This window comes from Molothrus aeneus, chromosome 9 (genome assembly GCF_037042795.1).
Source record: "Molothrus aeneus isolate 106 chromosome 9, BPBGC_Maene_1.0, whole genome shotgun sequence".
In the NCBI taxonomy this organism is placed as follows: Eukaryota; Metazoa; Chordata; class Aves; order Passeriformes; family Icteridae; genus Molothrus; species Molothrus aeneus.
Genome location: NC_089654.1, coordinates 21277407 through 21292278, shown reverse-complemented (window position 1 = coordinate 21292278; position 14872 = coordinate 21277407). Strand labels below are relative to the sequence as shown.

General features: G+C 36.2%; 1 protein-coding gene across 4 annotated transcripts in view; it reads left to right on the top strand.

Annotated features, from left to right (window-relative positions):
* Positions 1-14667, top strand: part of CAMSAP2 (calmodulin regulated spectrin associated protein family member 2) — an 80149-nt gene extending 65482 nt beyond the window's left edge. For 2 of the 4 annotated variants that reach the window (XM_066555276.1, XM_066555274.1), the window contains 8 exons: positions 289-358; positions 1176-3372; positions 4421-4557; positions 5053-5273; positions 6287-6386; positions 8317-8432; positions 9697-9815; positions 11335-14667. In XM_066555276.1, coding sequence (XP_066411373.1) covers positions 289-358; positions 1176-3372; positions 4421-4557; positions 5053-5273; positions 6287-6386; positions 8317-8432; positions 9697-9815; positions 11335-11640 — 3266 coding nt within the window. In that variant the 3' untranslated portion in view covers positions 11641-14667. The remainder of the gene's footprint in view (positions 1-288; positions 359-1175; positions 3373-4420; positions 4558-5052; positions 5274-6286; positions 6387-8316; positions 8433-9696; positions 9816-11334) is intronic. The other 2 variants (XM_066555277.1, XM_066555275.1) reach the window with 1 other exon arrangement.
* Positions 14668-14872: the final 205 nt, after the last annotated feature.

The window sequence follows — 14872 nt, the reverse complement described above, 5'->3', positions numbered from 1 at the left end:
GAAGATGGCTTACAACAAGTATTTATGGCATATTTTAGTAGGATTTGTATAATATTTTGCACATTAGTAAGTTCTTTGAGGGATAAGGGATAAAATATATATTCAGGATGAAATTGGCTTTATTTGTATTTTCACTTTTTTATTTGTAAATTTGTTTATTTATAAACACTTTTTTGCCATTGCAGTGTTCGAAATAGTGAAGCAGATAAATTTGTTAAAGCAGCAGAAGGTGATGTTAAAATCATTTTTTACAGTAGTTACTTTGGGTCCTATTTTTGTTTCACTTAGGAGTCATCAGAAGGTCCACATCAATGTCTTATGTAGATGGGCAAGTAGGGACATGGCCCAAAGAGAAAAGGTAAGGAGTCTTACAAGCTGGTTTCAAAATACTGGATTTGGTTATGAGTAGTAGTAAATGCTCCATTGTAGTTTGGATTTCCAGTGTCCTGTAATGAGAATTCTTTAAGCGGCTTGAAAAATTAGAAAAAGAAAGATAAAACCATATCACGGATTAAAAACTGGTTAATATGAAACAATCTTCAGAAGTAAATAATTTATTCTTTACACTAAAAGAGGTATACTTCAAATATTTGAATTGTTGGTGTTAACTATGTTCATATTTACTCATCACAGTGAACTAAATGTGGTAACAGTAACATGGCTAATGATCTCAGTAGCATTTAAGCTTGTATTATTTTGGGAATGCTAAGAACAATCAGCCTGAATGTTTTAGTTTTCAGTTAGACCAGTCATAAACTCTTAATCTGTAGGGTACAAACCAAAGTTAAAATGGTAAGAGTTATAGTGGTGTGTAAACTGTGTCTTTTCACGCGTTCCTTCTGATCTATGGTGGCCATTCCTATACTCCTAAAATGCCCAGAATTTATTCCAAAGTAGTAAAAAGCATTGTCTGAGTCTGAAGAAAATCTTGGTATATTCTATTCTATTGTGCTTTTAAAAAATTTATTAAACTTACATCTATTTATCCATCTAAAAATATATATCTAAAAATATATGTGTGTTTATTATATTTGAAGCTAGGCAAAATACAGTACACCTAACAGTGCCTTTAATACTTCCAGTTAAAATAATTTTAAAACCAAATACAAAGATTTTGTTATTTTATTAATAACCATGAGTTGCTCAGTTACTTTCTTTATTCTGATCTCTATTAGGTCATCATTACATGGAGTTTCATTTGACATTCCTTTTGACAAAGAGAAAAGCATTCCAGCATCTGCTCCAAGCAGAGGAATTCCTAGATCTGTGAGCAATGAAGGCCTTACAGGAAACATCAACCGTGTGCCGAAGCATTCTAGAAAAAATCTGTCCTTCAAACCAGTAAATGGAGAAGAGGAGAATCAAGACATTGAAGAGGAAAAGGACATGACAAAGGCCAATCAGCCTCTTAATGCAAATCAAAGAAATGCCAATGAGAGCAGACACTACAGGTTTCCAAATGGAGCTCTGCAAAACAGGGCAGTTCTGGATGATTTTGGCAATCAGATTGAGACACCGAGCATTGAGGAGGCTTTGCAGATAATTCATGACACTGAAAAATCTCCCAGACTTCTCCAAACAGACCAAATTACAAATGGGTTCTTTCTTCACAATCGGGAAATGAGCATCTTGAATTCAAACATTAAACCCAATCAGACTACCCCAGATATAATCACAGACACTAAGGGTGCTCTGAGTCCTGTGACTGACAACACAGAGGTAGATACTGGAATACATGTCCCATCAGAAGATATCCCAGAGACAATGGATGAGGATTCTTCTTTGAGAGATTACACTGTAAGCATGGACTCTGACATGGAGGAACCATCTAAATTTCTCCAGGATTACGACATGCGGGCTAGCAATCACAGAGATCAATTAAGTCCCTGTCCCAGCTCAGTAAGTACTAAATCACAGGCAGGCAGCAGTGCTTCTTCCAGCTCAGGGGTTAAAATGACCAGCTTTGCTGAGCAGAAATTCAGGAAGCTGAATCACACAGATAGTAAAAGCAGTGGAAGCAGTTCTCAGAAAACCACACCAGAAGGTTCTGAGCTGAACATCCCTCATATGGTAGCTTGGGCTCACATTCCTGAGGAGGCATCTGTTCCTCAAGGAAGAGACACTACACAGTTACTGGCTTCTGAAATGGTACAGCTGAGGATGAAGCTAGAGGAAAAGAGGCGAGCCATTGAAGCACAGAAGAAGAAAGTTGAAGCTGCATTCACAAAGCAGCGGCAGAAAATGGGAAGAACAGCATTTCTCAATGTTGTGAAAAAGAAAGGGGATGGAGTATCACCTCTCCGAGAGGAAGCAGCAGGAGCTGAAGATGAGAAGGTATTCACTGACAGCAATCGGTTGAAAGAAAAAGAAACTCAAAAATCAGATGACCAAACTAGTAAGACTTCAGAATTAATAAAAGAAAACCCAGAAAATTCTCATAGCAAATGGTTAAAATCTCCTGCTACTTCTGGGGATGCTGAAAAGCAATGGAATTTAGCAAGCCCCTCAGAAGAAAATCTTAATGATGGAGATCTCTTAGAATATACAAAATCTATTGAAAAACTGAACTCTTCCCTACACTTTCTACAGCAAGAAATGCAACGTCTATCCCTTCAGCAGGAGATGCTGATGCAGATGAGAGAGCAACAGGCTTGGGTTATTTCTCCTCCTCAGCCTTCTCCTCAGAAGCAGATTCGGGACTTTAAGTCTTCTTCAAGGCAAGGAGGAACTCCAGCTCCTGTTGCACCTTTCTCACAGGAATCTCCTCGCTCTACACATCAATCTCCACAATCTTCCAACAGGAAGAATGCCTCTTTTCACATTAAAATGCAAAGGACTCCTAGGCCAAATGAACTGAAAATAACGCCTCTAAACCGTACCTTGACTGCGCCACGCTCTGTGGACAGCCTTCCCCGTTTGAGGAGGTTTTCCCCCAGTCAGGTTCCCATTCAGACCAGATCGTTTGTTTGCTTTGGAGATGATGGTGAACATGTAAGCGAACCTCAGTTAAAGGGAAATCTTTCAAAAGAAGTCAAGCCTACAGAAGAAATAGCAAAAGAAGAAGGACCAAAATTGCCAAAACAGGGTGAGCAGAAGTTGGAGGAAAAGGAGATTAAGCCTATTGAATCTAATGTTTCTGAAGTGTTATCTCAGCCTATCACAGAAACTGTCTGCCTCACCCCAAATGAAGATCAGCTAAACCAACCCATTTTGCCACCTCCAGCTCCCAAAACAGCTAACTTAATTGAAGTTTCCCTATCAGATTTGAAGCCACCAGAAAAAAGTGAGGTATCTGTTGAGAAATATGAAGGTGAGAGTGATAGAGAACAGTTTGAAGATGACCAGAAAGTATGTTGTGGATTCTTTTTTAAGGTAAGAGAACTAGTGGATGTGTATGTCAGCTTTAAGCTTTGTTTAAATCTTTAATTGAAACGTGGATGTTGCTGATGATTGAAGTCAAAGCAGATAGTACTGCAACTCTAAATGTGCAGGCTTATCTTCTGGACTTGATTAATTTGGCATAATAGGAGTGGTGAGATTCTATCATATTGCAGTTCTGAGCATGTCAGAGTATCCCTTTCCATGCATAGTTATGGAAGAGGTCTTGGTGAGGAAGATCCATGCTGAATGTAGATTTTTTTTTTAAGCTATGTTTTGGTGATCTTGATTAAACGTGCTCACATCTCACCGTCACTTCCTCACCTCACTCCCAAATTTAACTAAAAGCTTTTGAAGTACATAACAGTCTGCATTTTTAAAAATTATTCACATTTTTGAATTGCACCTTGGAGAGCCTTTTTTCCTCTCTCAGCTGGCTAAGGATGTATAAGTCTGCTGAGACTCCCTTTTGAAGTTTGTATTTGGGAGCACTTCTTGGAAACTTTTTATTAAAGAGCTGTATTCAGACAGGCTTTTAACTATTATGTATATTGTAAGACAGTGGTCTAGACTTACTTCCATCTTAGAATACCCCAACATTTTGTATCTAAATGGACCTAGCTTGTCTGGAAACATTCCTCAGTTCTACCAAAACACCTGGCTTGCTCAGAAGTTACTTTTATATGATGCATAATTATTGGGGTTTGTGATAATTACCTTCATGTCCATACATGTAGACTCTTCCAAAGCTGAAAGAAGAAGTTTATGCTATGTGGGATCTGACTCAAAACTAAAATATCTCACTTAGCAAGTTTTCTCATATCAATGTGGAATTTTGTTTGACTCACGAAGGAAAAATTCCACTATGAAGTTTTTAAGAGTCTTAAGAAAAATCTTCAAAAATAAACTTATTCCAAATACTGCAAGAGTATGTTAGGATACCCAGTGTACAGAATTAAGTGTCTAATGACTTAGCAAAATCAGTTGCTGAATTTAGAGATCTTAATATTTTTGGTCCTTTTCCTTCACAAACGGTTGCTAGGATGATCAAAAGGCAGAAAATGATATGGCAATGAAACGAGCAGCGTTGTTGGAGAAGCGTTTGAGAAGGGAAAGAGAGACTTTGCTTCGAAAGCAGCAGCTGGAAGCAGAACTAGAACATAAGAAGGAAGAGACAAGGTAAAACTACATGTCCTAATTCAATGATCAGTAATGGTGAACATAAAAATGTCTTCTTTAGTTAAAAGTGTAACCTGCATATCAAAGAATTGCATCTTAATATCCAAGTTATTTGCTGCTAGAGCCAGATGTGCAGAGGAGCCCAGCTGGCCCTGCAGGACAGCAGGTGGCATCAGTCTGTAGTTCTCCCAGGCTGGGAGCTGTGCTGGCCTGAGCACAGCTTCTTCACAGCTCTTCCTTCTGCACAAATGCACAATGTTCACTCAGTTACAACAATGAAGCTCATCAACCTGTGTTTGGTTCTATTAGTAGCAATATCCTCAAAAGTTTTAACTCTCTGAAAATTGTAAAAAAATCTAAAAGCAATTGTCTCTTACTGGTGTTTGAGAACATTGAAGTTCCAAAAAATCTGCTGCCTGTGTTGTCCTCACTGTGCTAGCTGAAATCCCTTATTTGGAAAGCTTCTAGTGCTGAATTTTTTTGGTCATTTTTTAGACGCAAAACAGAAGAAGAACGTCAGAAGAAGGAGGATGAACGAGCACGGCGAGAATTTATTAAGCAGGAATACATGAGAAGGAAACAACTAAAGCTTATGGAAGACATGGATACTGTCATAAAGCCACGTTCCCTCTCAATCAAACAGAAAAAGCCACGTCCAAAATCTATTCACAGAGATCATATTGAATCACCTAAGACACCAATCAAAGGTCCACCAGGTAACAAATGTTTCCATGGAAAAAGAGTCTGTTCATGCTGAAACACCAGCTTGGGTTTTGGTCCTAACAAGCACGAGCATTTATGAGTCTTGTGCTACATTAAAACTGCACGTGTCCAAACTGGAAAGCAAAATTTGGCATAGAAATGGAAAGATGAATGTCACTTACCTGCTATGCATGCATGCATATATAAACAAACAAAAATGTTAGCTCTGAAACCCCAATGGAGGGATGAATATGTGTTGCAAGTTTCATGCACACCCATGTTTTCTTCACTAATTTCTTCTTGCACCTGTAGAGCTAAGAATGAATAAAAGTTGGGAGATAAGGGATCAATAAATAAAATGGTGACCATAAGGTAAGAATACTTAAACTCACACAATATGGACAAAATTAAAACTTGACAGTTACTTTTAAATTTCATGGTTTTTTTTCCATTTTGCTCACCAGCTGCATGTATAGTTAAGAACATAGCAACACTAACCATGTGGAATAACTTAGCATTCTTTTAGATACAACAGAACTTGCACTAGTGGCTGGAAGAAGTATTATCAATTTACAATTAGAAAAAAATAACCAGATTGCTCAGTGATCCTTTTTGTTACAGCCTCCTCTACCCTTGTTGTTGTGCTGTGTTTTCTCTGGCTGCTTCCCTCTGTCTTCCAGTGTAATTTAAAGTATTTCCTTAAGACCTTCCAAGAATCCATCCCAAGCTTTAAATTAAGTCTCTTAAGCTCTCTTTCAAGAGGACTTATTAACTCTAATTGCATCCTTTGATTTGCATAGTGCCAATATTGCCATGTTCATGCTTCCCATTAGTGCTTAGCCTGAGCCCATCCCCAGTGGCTGCCCAAGGCTGGGTGGCAGCAGGTGTTTACAGGAAGTGCAGCACATATGCATGCAGGTATATCATGTAGGAAAGCTCTTACTGACTTTCAGATGCTGGTGTTGGTCTGATGGACAGACTCTCCTACTTGCATAGGTTTATAAGCTTTAACTTTGTTTTTATCCAGGTTCACAGCTTTATCGTGTTTTTTCAGTATCTAGTCTTTCATTGGCATCGCTGAATACAGGGGACAATGAGAGTGTGCAGTCAGGCAAGAGAACACCAAGGTAAAGCTAAAATAACCATTTCATGTAATAAAATTTTGTAATCAGCTATGTAAAACTAGCATGAATTTTTTAGAGGTCATGTATATATTGTGTACTCTGAGAACAGGTATGTTTTCCTCATTTGAGACATGGATAGTTTCCACTGTCAGACATTCGGGAACCAAGTCATTGTCATTTGTTTTGCAAATTGTACCAAGTAAACCAGTTGGGCAGGTACAAATGAGGTTAAAACAAAATGCTGTTCACACAGCTTCTTTAATTCACCTGCTTGTATCTAAGTCTCAACCTATGGGTATTTTGCTAAACCTGTATGCTACATGCAACTACATAGCTGCTTTTCTTTTTTTAACATAGAAGTTTATTTTCTGTTTGTTTTTTTTCTTTAGCAGTTGTACAGGTAATTATTGAATGCTCACAAGGACTTCAGTCTTTTCCAAACACCAGAATTTATTTTGCATTAAAAACCACCTGAAAATAACAGAAAAAAATAGTATTTTTTAATACAAACCCCATATTATCATTCAGAGGAAAATCACTATTTCTGTGAACTATTTGATAATATTCAGACAAATACTATTTTCTTTGTATAAAAAAAAAGAAAAAGTGAAGAGAAGCAAACTAGGAGAAGGGGGTTGATAAGGAGTACTACATTTTCTGATATTGCCTGTTGTGTCTTCATGGCCACTACGCATTATTCATCAGCTCTGACAAACCTGCAGCTGCCTTCAGTTTACTTCTCAATTACCTTGATGTCTCAAGAACTGACTTTCCAGTTATTACATAAGAAGCTTTCATTAATAATTCAATTAGCCTAATATCTCTTGTCATCTCTTAAAATTAGCAGTTTTAATTGAGAGGGGGATTTCTTCCAGCTATATTAGCTATTACAAAAGGCTTGATGTTGTTCATCTACACAGGCTTTGCAGGAGATAATCCCTGTGTATGAAGCTGGAGTTGTGCAGTGCTGTACTATGCTTTTAATGAGCAGTACATCTTCCTCAGGCTTTGGATTTGTTTAGGGGATTGAGACTTTTAAAACATTATAAAAGCAACAGAGTTGAAAGAATTTTCAGTAACTTTCCAAACCCATATTGTCACCTTGTCCTCACATCACCATTGTTTTTGATGGTCCCACTGAGAGAATCTCAGTGATACATTTGTCACCTTCTTCATGGAGGTGCTAATCACAAAAGGTGCAGGATATATTATAAATTGAATTTTCATCTGTTGCTGATTTTACTGAAAATGAGCATGCACACAAATTTTGATATTATACCGCTTTTTTCCTTATTCTGTGCCTTTTTCTCACTTAAAAAACTTTCATTCCAAGCTGCAAATTTGACTGGCTTTTGCAGTGGCCACAATCAAAACATTTTAAATATCTTGTAATAATTTAAGAAAACTTGACAATCTTGTTTAGACCTTTAAATGCAAAATTATCCACATTTGAGTGCAGTCTGAAGAATTACAGCACCAGAAGTTATTGTCTGTGAAAACAAAAACTAGAAGGGATATTGTTTTGCTGTCTTAAATTCAGCAGTTCCCGCTGACAGTTGTTGCAGTCATAAGTATAAATTAACTGAATTTTTACTTCATATTCATTATTCTATCAAGAACTGGTTTGTTCACTACATAAGATAACATTGATTTGCCAGTACATGTTAAAAGTAACACAAATTTCCACTTAGTAATTCTATTTCACAACCAAGAACATCTGTTAGGTTTCTGTCCCTCAGATAGCCCAAAAATTAACATATATCTCACCTAAAGACCAACTTCTTGCATCACTCAAAACACATTAAATATTGTGCATTTAGGTTTATAGTTTATAATGCAAATCATTGTGTTCTACCTTGCCTTCTTTCCATATCAGAAGGCTTCCCAGCTGAACAATGTGAATTTTTTAATAGATTTTAAAATTAATGTTTAGGTCTGAATCTGTGGAAGGATTTTTATCCCCAAGTCGCTGCGGGAGTCGTAATGGAGAAAAAGATTGGGAAAATGCATCTACAACTTCTTCAGTTGCCTCTGCTACAGAATACACAGGTCAGTGGCAACAAGGGTCAGAAAAGTACCTTCCTATTAGTGGTTCTATGCATAAAAAGTTTTCAGTTACCTTGATTTGGTTTCCTAAGACTTGATTGAGTTTTACCCTTCAAAGTAGAGGCTAATAATACAAGGTTAACATTTTAAATCCAAAATAAAAGTACTCACTCAATAGCATTTGTGATAACCACAATAAACTGCAGTCAGGCTCAGAACAGCACATGGGTTCACACATCATTCTGTACTTCAGTGTCTCTAGCAAGGCACAAAGTGTTGATATTTCAACTCAATTTAGAACAGAGTTACAAAATTCAAAAAACAAATTGCAGCAGCAAAAAGTCTTCTTAGCAATGAAAATATAAATATTCTGCACTATTTTTCTCCTAACAGATATTTTGTTGTTTATTAAGAACTTTATGATCAGACTACTCATTCTTTATTATATTATGAATTAAATAATAATGGTATTTTCCTCCCTTTCCTCTAACTATACCACACATGATACTGCCAAGACCTTGCATCATCAGCCTTATAAAAGCTCCACTTTTGCCAACCTAATATCACTTTGTTTGTGAGAAGAGTAGCATAAGGTTAGGTATTTTCTAGGGTTTCTTTCCCCAAAGCTTAGACAAACAGATTTAATCTTAAATAACTTGATGCTTGCACATTATTTTCCTAATTGGTAATCATGTGTTGGGTTTTTTAAATGGACTTGACCCAAGTACACAGACATTTCAGAAATTAAACCAGGAGATTTCTCCTTCAACCAGATGAATCATGTTACAGACAGAATAACCTGTCAAGTGTAAGGCCAGATCTTTTATCCCTGGTTCTGGGTAAAACATTTCTGGAATCGCAAAGAGTACAGGCAACAGTTACTCTAAGCACTGCATATGCCTCATTGTTATACCTCACACCCTTGAAATCACAGGTGTAGGGAAAGAAAAAGACTTTGCTCTCTCCTGGACAACTGAAATTTTGTTTAGAAAAAGCAAAAGAAAAGGTCCCCTGAGAGAAAAAAAATTACCAAGGCTGCCAATAATAATGATTTAATAATGAAAGACACATTTGTAAGTAAATTCAGTGACAGCTGAATGACATCTTGTTTGTGAATTTTGTGGTCTCTAACCTTTTTCTGTATTATTCCTGGATTTGTGTTTCTATGTATGCAAAAGTTCCACACCAGAAGTGCTTCACAGCATTCAAAGTAACTCGTTGTTGGTTTATTGATTAATTTACCTTATTTGCTGTTCCTTTTGCATAGGACCAAAGCTCTTCAAGGAACCCAGTGCTAAATCCAATAAGTATATAATTCAGAATGCACTGGCACATTGCTGCCTGGCTGGAAAAGTGAATGAAGGTCAAAAGAAAAAGATTCTGGAGGTAAGAATATTTTTCCCCTAAAAGCACAAACACCTACATCAAACCAAAGTCAAGCATTATGGAGACTCTAAACCATAAATGCAGACACTGAAAGGAAACCTTAGAGATGATGGCAGCAGTCAGTGAAGGGATTGAGTCATTTCTGTGACTTGCTTCCTGTGTAGGCAGAAAGGTTCTCCAGTGCTGGAGAAACAAGAGCTGTTACTTTGTACATGCAGCACAGGGAGCTGAATTAATTCTCATGCTTAAATAATAGTTATTGCTTGTTTTATGGGGGAACTGCAATATCTAGGCTTTCATAATTTGCTCACTAAGTTGTTTTCCCTGATACATGGAGATCCTCAGGTTGGGAACTTTAGAACTAAAGCACAGGGCCCTCATGAACAGAAAGAATGAAATACAGATGAACAGAAAGAATTGAAATATATCCCTTTGAGGCTCTTCTCCAGTTTCCAAGCAGTAGGGCAAATTCAGGGCTTTCTACTGTGGGAAGGTGCCTTCAAGTCTTCTCTCTTACACTGCTATAAACCTTCTTGAAAATGCACAGATATTGTAAAAACTTGGGGACATTGTGTTCCCAGGCAAAAGAAGTAACACAGAGTCTGAGCCTTGAGAGTAGCAGGACTGTTCCATTTACAAACTATGACGAATACAACAGATTAACTGATACCAAACCTCACAGACACTTGGAATCCAGATTGAATTTCATTTCTGGAATAAACTTCACAGCAGTATTTCTTGCCCCTTCTTCTCTTCATAATCCTGCATCCATGTCTAGATGCTGCTTTTCCTGCCTTTCCTGACACTTTTTGGAAATACCAAGTCAGGAATCAGCACACACTCCTGCAGTTTAAGTAACTGGGAGCAAAAGGACTCTCAGAATGACCCAGAAAAAAATAGGTGCACAAATGTCCTGCTTAACTCAAGGATGAAACACACATCACATGATAGCAGCTGTAAGTGTTCAGGGAGGGCATGTGTCCCATAGAAGGTCTGTAGGTGGAATAGGAATCTGAAGATTTCAGCTAATTAAGAACTTCTGTTCAATACATTCCAACTGACTTCATGGTTTGACCAAGCTTGAGTGGATTTAGGGATGACTGAAATTCCATTTTAGCACCAGAAGATCTTTCAGACACATTGAGACACATTTTTTGTTCCCAAACTTGCAGGTATTAAACCAACTTGATGAAATAGATGATGAAAAGAATTTTTATTTGGTCTACAAAAAGACTTTTGGGATGTCTGTTCTTGAGGTACAACTAAACAAGTATAGCTGAAATTGTCTAAATAAATTTGGTTTTGGTTAACATGAATATCTACCCTATCAAAATTCAGATGGGTGAAGTTAGCAAATTCTAATGATTGAAAATAAGGTCTTTTAGTGGACAGAGTGAGACATAAGTTTCAGCTCTGGTAGAAAACTGATTCAAAATTAAATCTAATTAATGGAAATGTTTTCTAATTACAATGCAAAATTCATATTCTGAATGTTTTTCTTTCTTTCTTTCTTTTAAAGGAAATGGAAAAATCTGATGCCAATAATTTCTTAATCTTGTTCCGGGATTCAGGCTGCCAGTTCAGATCTCTGTATACATACTGCCCTGATACTGAAGAAATCAATAAATTAACAGGAATAGGTCCCAAGTCTATCACAAAGAAAATGATAGAGGGACTGTATAAATACAACTCTGACAGAAAGCAATTTAGCCACATACCTGCCAAAACTCTGTCTGCCAGTGTTGATGCAATTACCATTCACAGCCATTTGTGGCAAACCAAGAGACCAGTAACTCCTAAGAAACTCTTACCCACCAAGGCATAGTAGATGGGAAAAAATTTGCTTGAGACAATTATGATAAACTTGCACTTCATCTTTACTGCCTATAGGAAATAGATTTCTAGTTGCCAACAAGACTCTTAGAACTTAAAACTGGACACCAAGTTCTATTATCATGTCCAACTGGAATGTAAACACAGTGTTTAGGAGTGCAGAAGATAACTCTTAGGTGAATAATTATGAGTGATTACGGAAATGTTTGACTTGTGTGGAGATTTGTATGTGCTAATGCAACATATGGAGTATATTTGCTCTGTATTTTGATTAGATACACTGAAGCACTGAATGTTCCTCTTTAGTGACTCAAACTACATTTTTTACATCTGTTGCCTTATATGTTTGTATTTGTGCTTGTCTTGAAATATTTTTCTTTCACTAAAGAAAAACTTAATATTCTCAATACCATTGAACTTTGCATACTGACTTACAGTAAAGACTAAATGATAAATTGTATGTCACTGAATAACAGCTGAATGGGTCTGTTCTCCAAGATCCTTACTGTGTGCTGTAACAAAATCAAGATTCATTCCCCTGTGTATTTATAATTCTTTTTCAATTCAATAGTACTGATTTGCTTATAAACTAAACAGTAAAGGAAAAACCTTTGAACTGCTTGAAGTTTTCTTCAAATGAATTATTTAACAACTCAGGGTAAAGGTGATGCAATTATTTCTGTTTGAGTAAGTTACCATCTGAGATGTAATGACTGACCATGTGCATGTTCATAACATCAGTAAAACTCAAGGTAAAAAGATTTGGTAGGTCTCTGAAATGGTTTAAGCAAGTATGCATTCATTGCTTTGCACTGTTCCAGCTGGAGAGAGAGCACAGGGTCAGGTCCTGCTCCTTCAAGGAAGGAGCAGGAACTCATGAAACATTCAGAACTAAATCCCTGATGTTGCCTAACAGAGCACTAAATATTCAGAAGAATCACAGAATTCACTAAGTCACAAATCTTTGAGAAGTCGTGTATCTAATTCCCATTGATTTTAAGATCCAGGCCACTTCCTGCCTTCAGATCTACCAACTCAGACTTGAATCAGTTTTCTAGGGAACAGACATCTGATAATTTTCAGTGTGTCTTTGTAAATTGTTTTCTTGACACTAACAGGTGATGTCTTGTGACACAGCAATTTTTAAGTACTTATGACAAAAAAGCCTAACTGACATTTCAGTAAATCTGTAACATGATCATTTGCAAAACCAAACTCTAGGCATATTTCAGTATTATTTATAAAGGGCTGCATTTTATTTCAAAACAGTGTTTGATTATTTTATAAATCACTATCCCGTTTCAGTGTTTGTTTCTCTTATAATTTGCTTTTAACATAGCACTGTTCTGAAAAAAAAAAAGAAAACACAAACTTGAAGCCTCCCCTAAATCTGTGGCTATTTTGATAACATCGTACACCAGAGAATTTGTTGGGGGGGAGGGAAATCTCATTCTCAGGAAAAGACTTGAATGATTTGTGATTCTGTTCTGTTTCAGTGTTGTGACAACTCCATTCACATAAGACAGTATTGTGCTATGAGTATGTAGTCCATTCAGTTTCATGGGAGACTAAAATGATATTCGTATTTCTCTCATTAAACTGCCGTGAGAGAAACTGCCTCACTACTACGATGTGCTCATTTACTAAGAGAAAAGATGCACAGGAATGAGATGTCATTAAGCAGTTTAGAACAGTACTTTTTAAAATTATTATAAGGCCTTAGGTATCAGTGCATCTGGATTATAAACATTTTCTCAAAAATGCTGTCAGTTTACTGTAATTTATGTTCTTATATTTATGTATATTTGTTAAAACTGTAAAAAAAAAAAGAAAAAACACTTTAAAATATATGTTTAATATGTATGTGGCTCAAAACTATTTGTGGTTAGCTGATTCCTACTGTTTGCATGTATATCACCAGGATATGTAACTCTTATAATTCAAGTGTATACATATTGTGTATATAGGATATAAATAATATTAAAAAGGGGGGGAAAGAGGGTTTGCACATTCTGCCTGTTAGACACTTCCTACAGATACCATTGTAGGAACATCTTGAATAACAATATGAAACTGTGTATAATATACAGTGATTCAAGAAACCAGGAGGTTGGAATTAACTGACACACATATGGTGAATAACTTCAAAAGAAGTTTTATCATGGGAGGCTTTTTATTTCTAAAATCTGTTCTATGATTTAACTGAAGATTTGCAACACCATAAAGACACACGCATCAACCTAATCAAAGTGAGCTTAAATACGTGACGGGAATTCTTTGAGTAATTTAAAATATTTCTGAATGTATTATGAAATTTGCATTTGTCAACAGGTTAAAGGTTTGTGCAATGTCTAAAAGTAGAATGTGAATAATGCAGTTGAAAATTTCATTGCTCGCAGTATAAGGTTTTACTTAATACAGGAAAAGTAAAGCTAGAGATGCTTTTCCTTTTTAAGCCTGCAAATTTTCTAATTACAGTGGATCTTTGGTTGGGATCATGTTTAAAAAAAAAAAAGAAAAAGAAAAAAAAAATAAAGCTTTCCATAAAGGCCAGTATTTATCACTGACCTTTCCAGAACACACTGGTGCTTTCATCAGGGGTATTACTATTGTTGCTACGACTGAATTGCCAAACTCTCATCTTAGTTTTTGGAGCAGAATTTCATCTTCTAACAGTCATAATAGCTACTGAATTTTATTTTTTTTTTAATGTTAGTATGACTGTTAGTTTTTATTATTTGGCTGTTTAAAGCCAAATTCAGCTATTTAATTCTGATTTATTGGGCACTGTTGAAAATTGTACAGTGTATTGTGTGCTTACTTGTCCACTTCTATGGAGCATAGCTTCCATATTTTTTCAAATGCTGTGCTGTAAAATATTGTCATTGCTACTTATGTGGTACAGTGTAGTTTTTTCCTTTCATTTAAATAAAAGCATGGCACCAAAATAACATTTTTTGTTTTCTTGCTTACCTCTAAATAGAAACTAAAATTATTAAATGTTGACATAAAGTTTAAATCTTGTCTCTTCTCGTATTTCAGCAATGTGGAAATTGTAGGAAATATTATGCATGATTACAATTTCTTCTTTTGTTTACCATCTTTGGCCATACTTCCATAGATAATCTCGATTTCTGATGTTATCAGAGGAAGGCTATTGAATAATTGAATAGGCTTCATATTTCATTTGTGAGGACAACAAGGTGTTACCGTGTTCTCTTCAG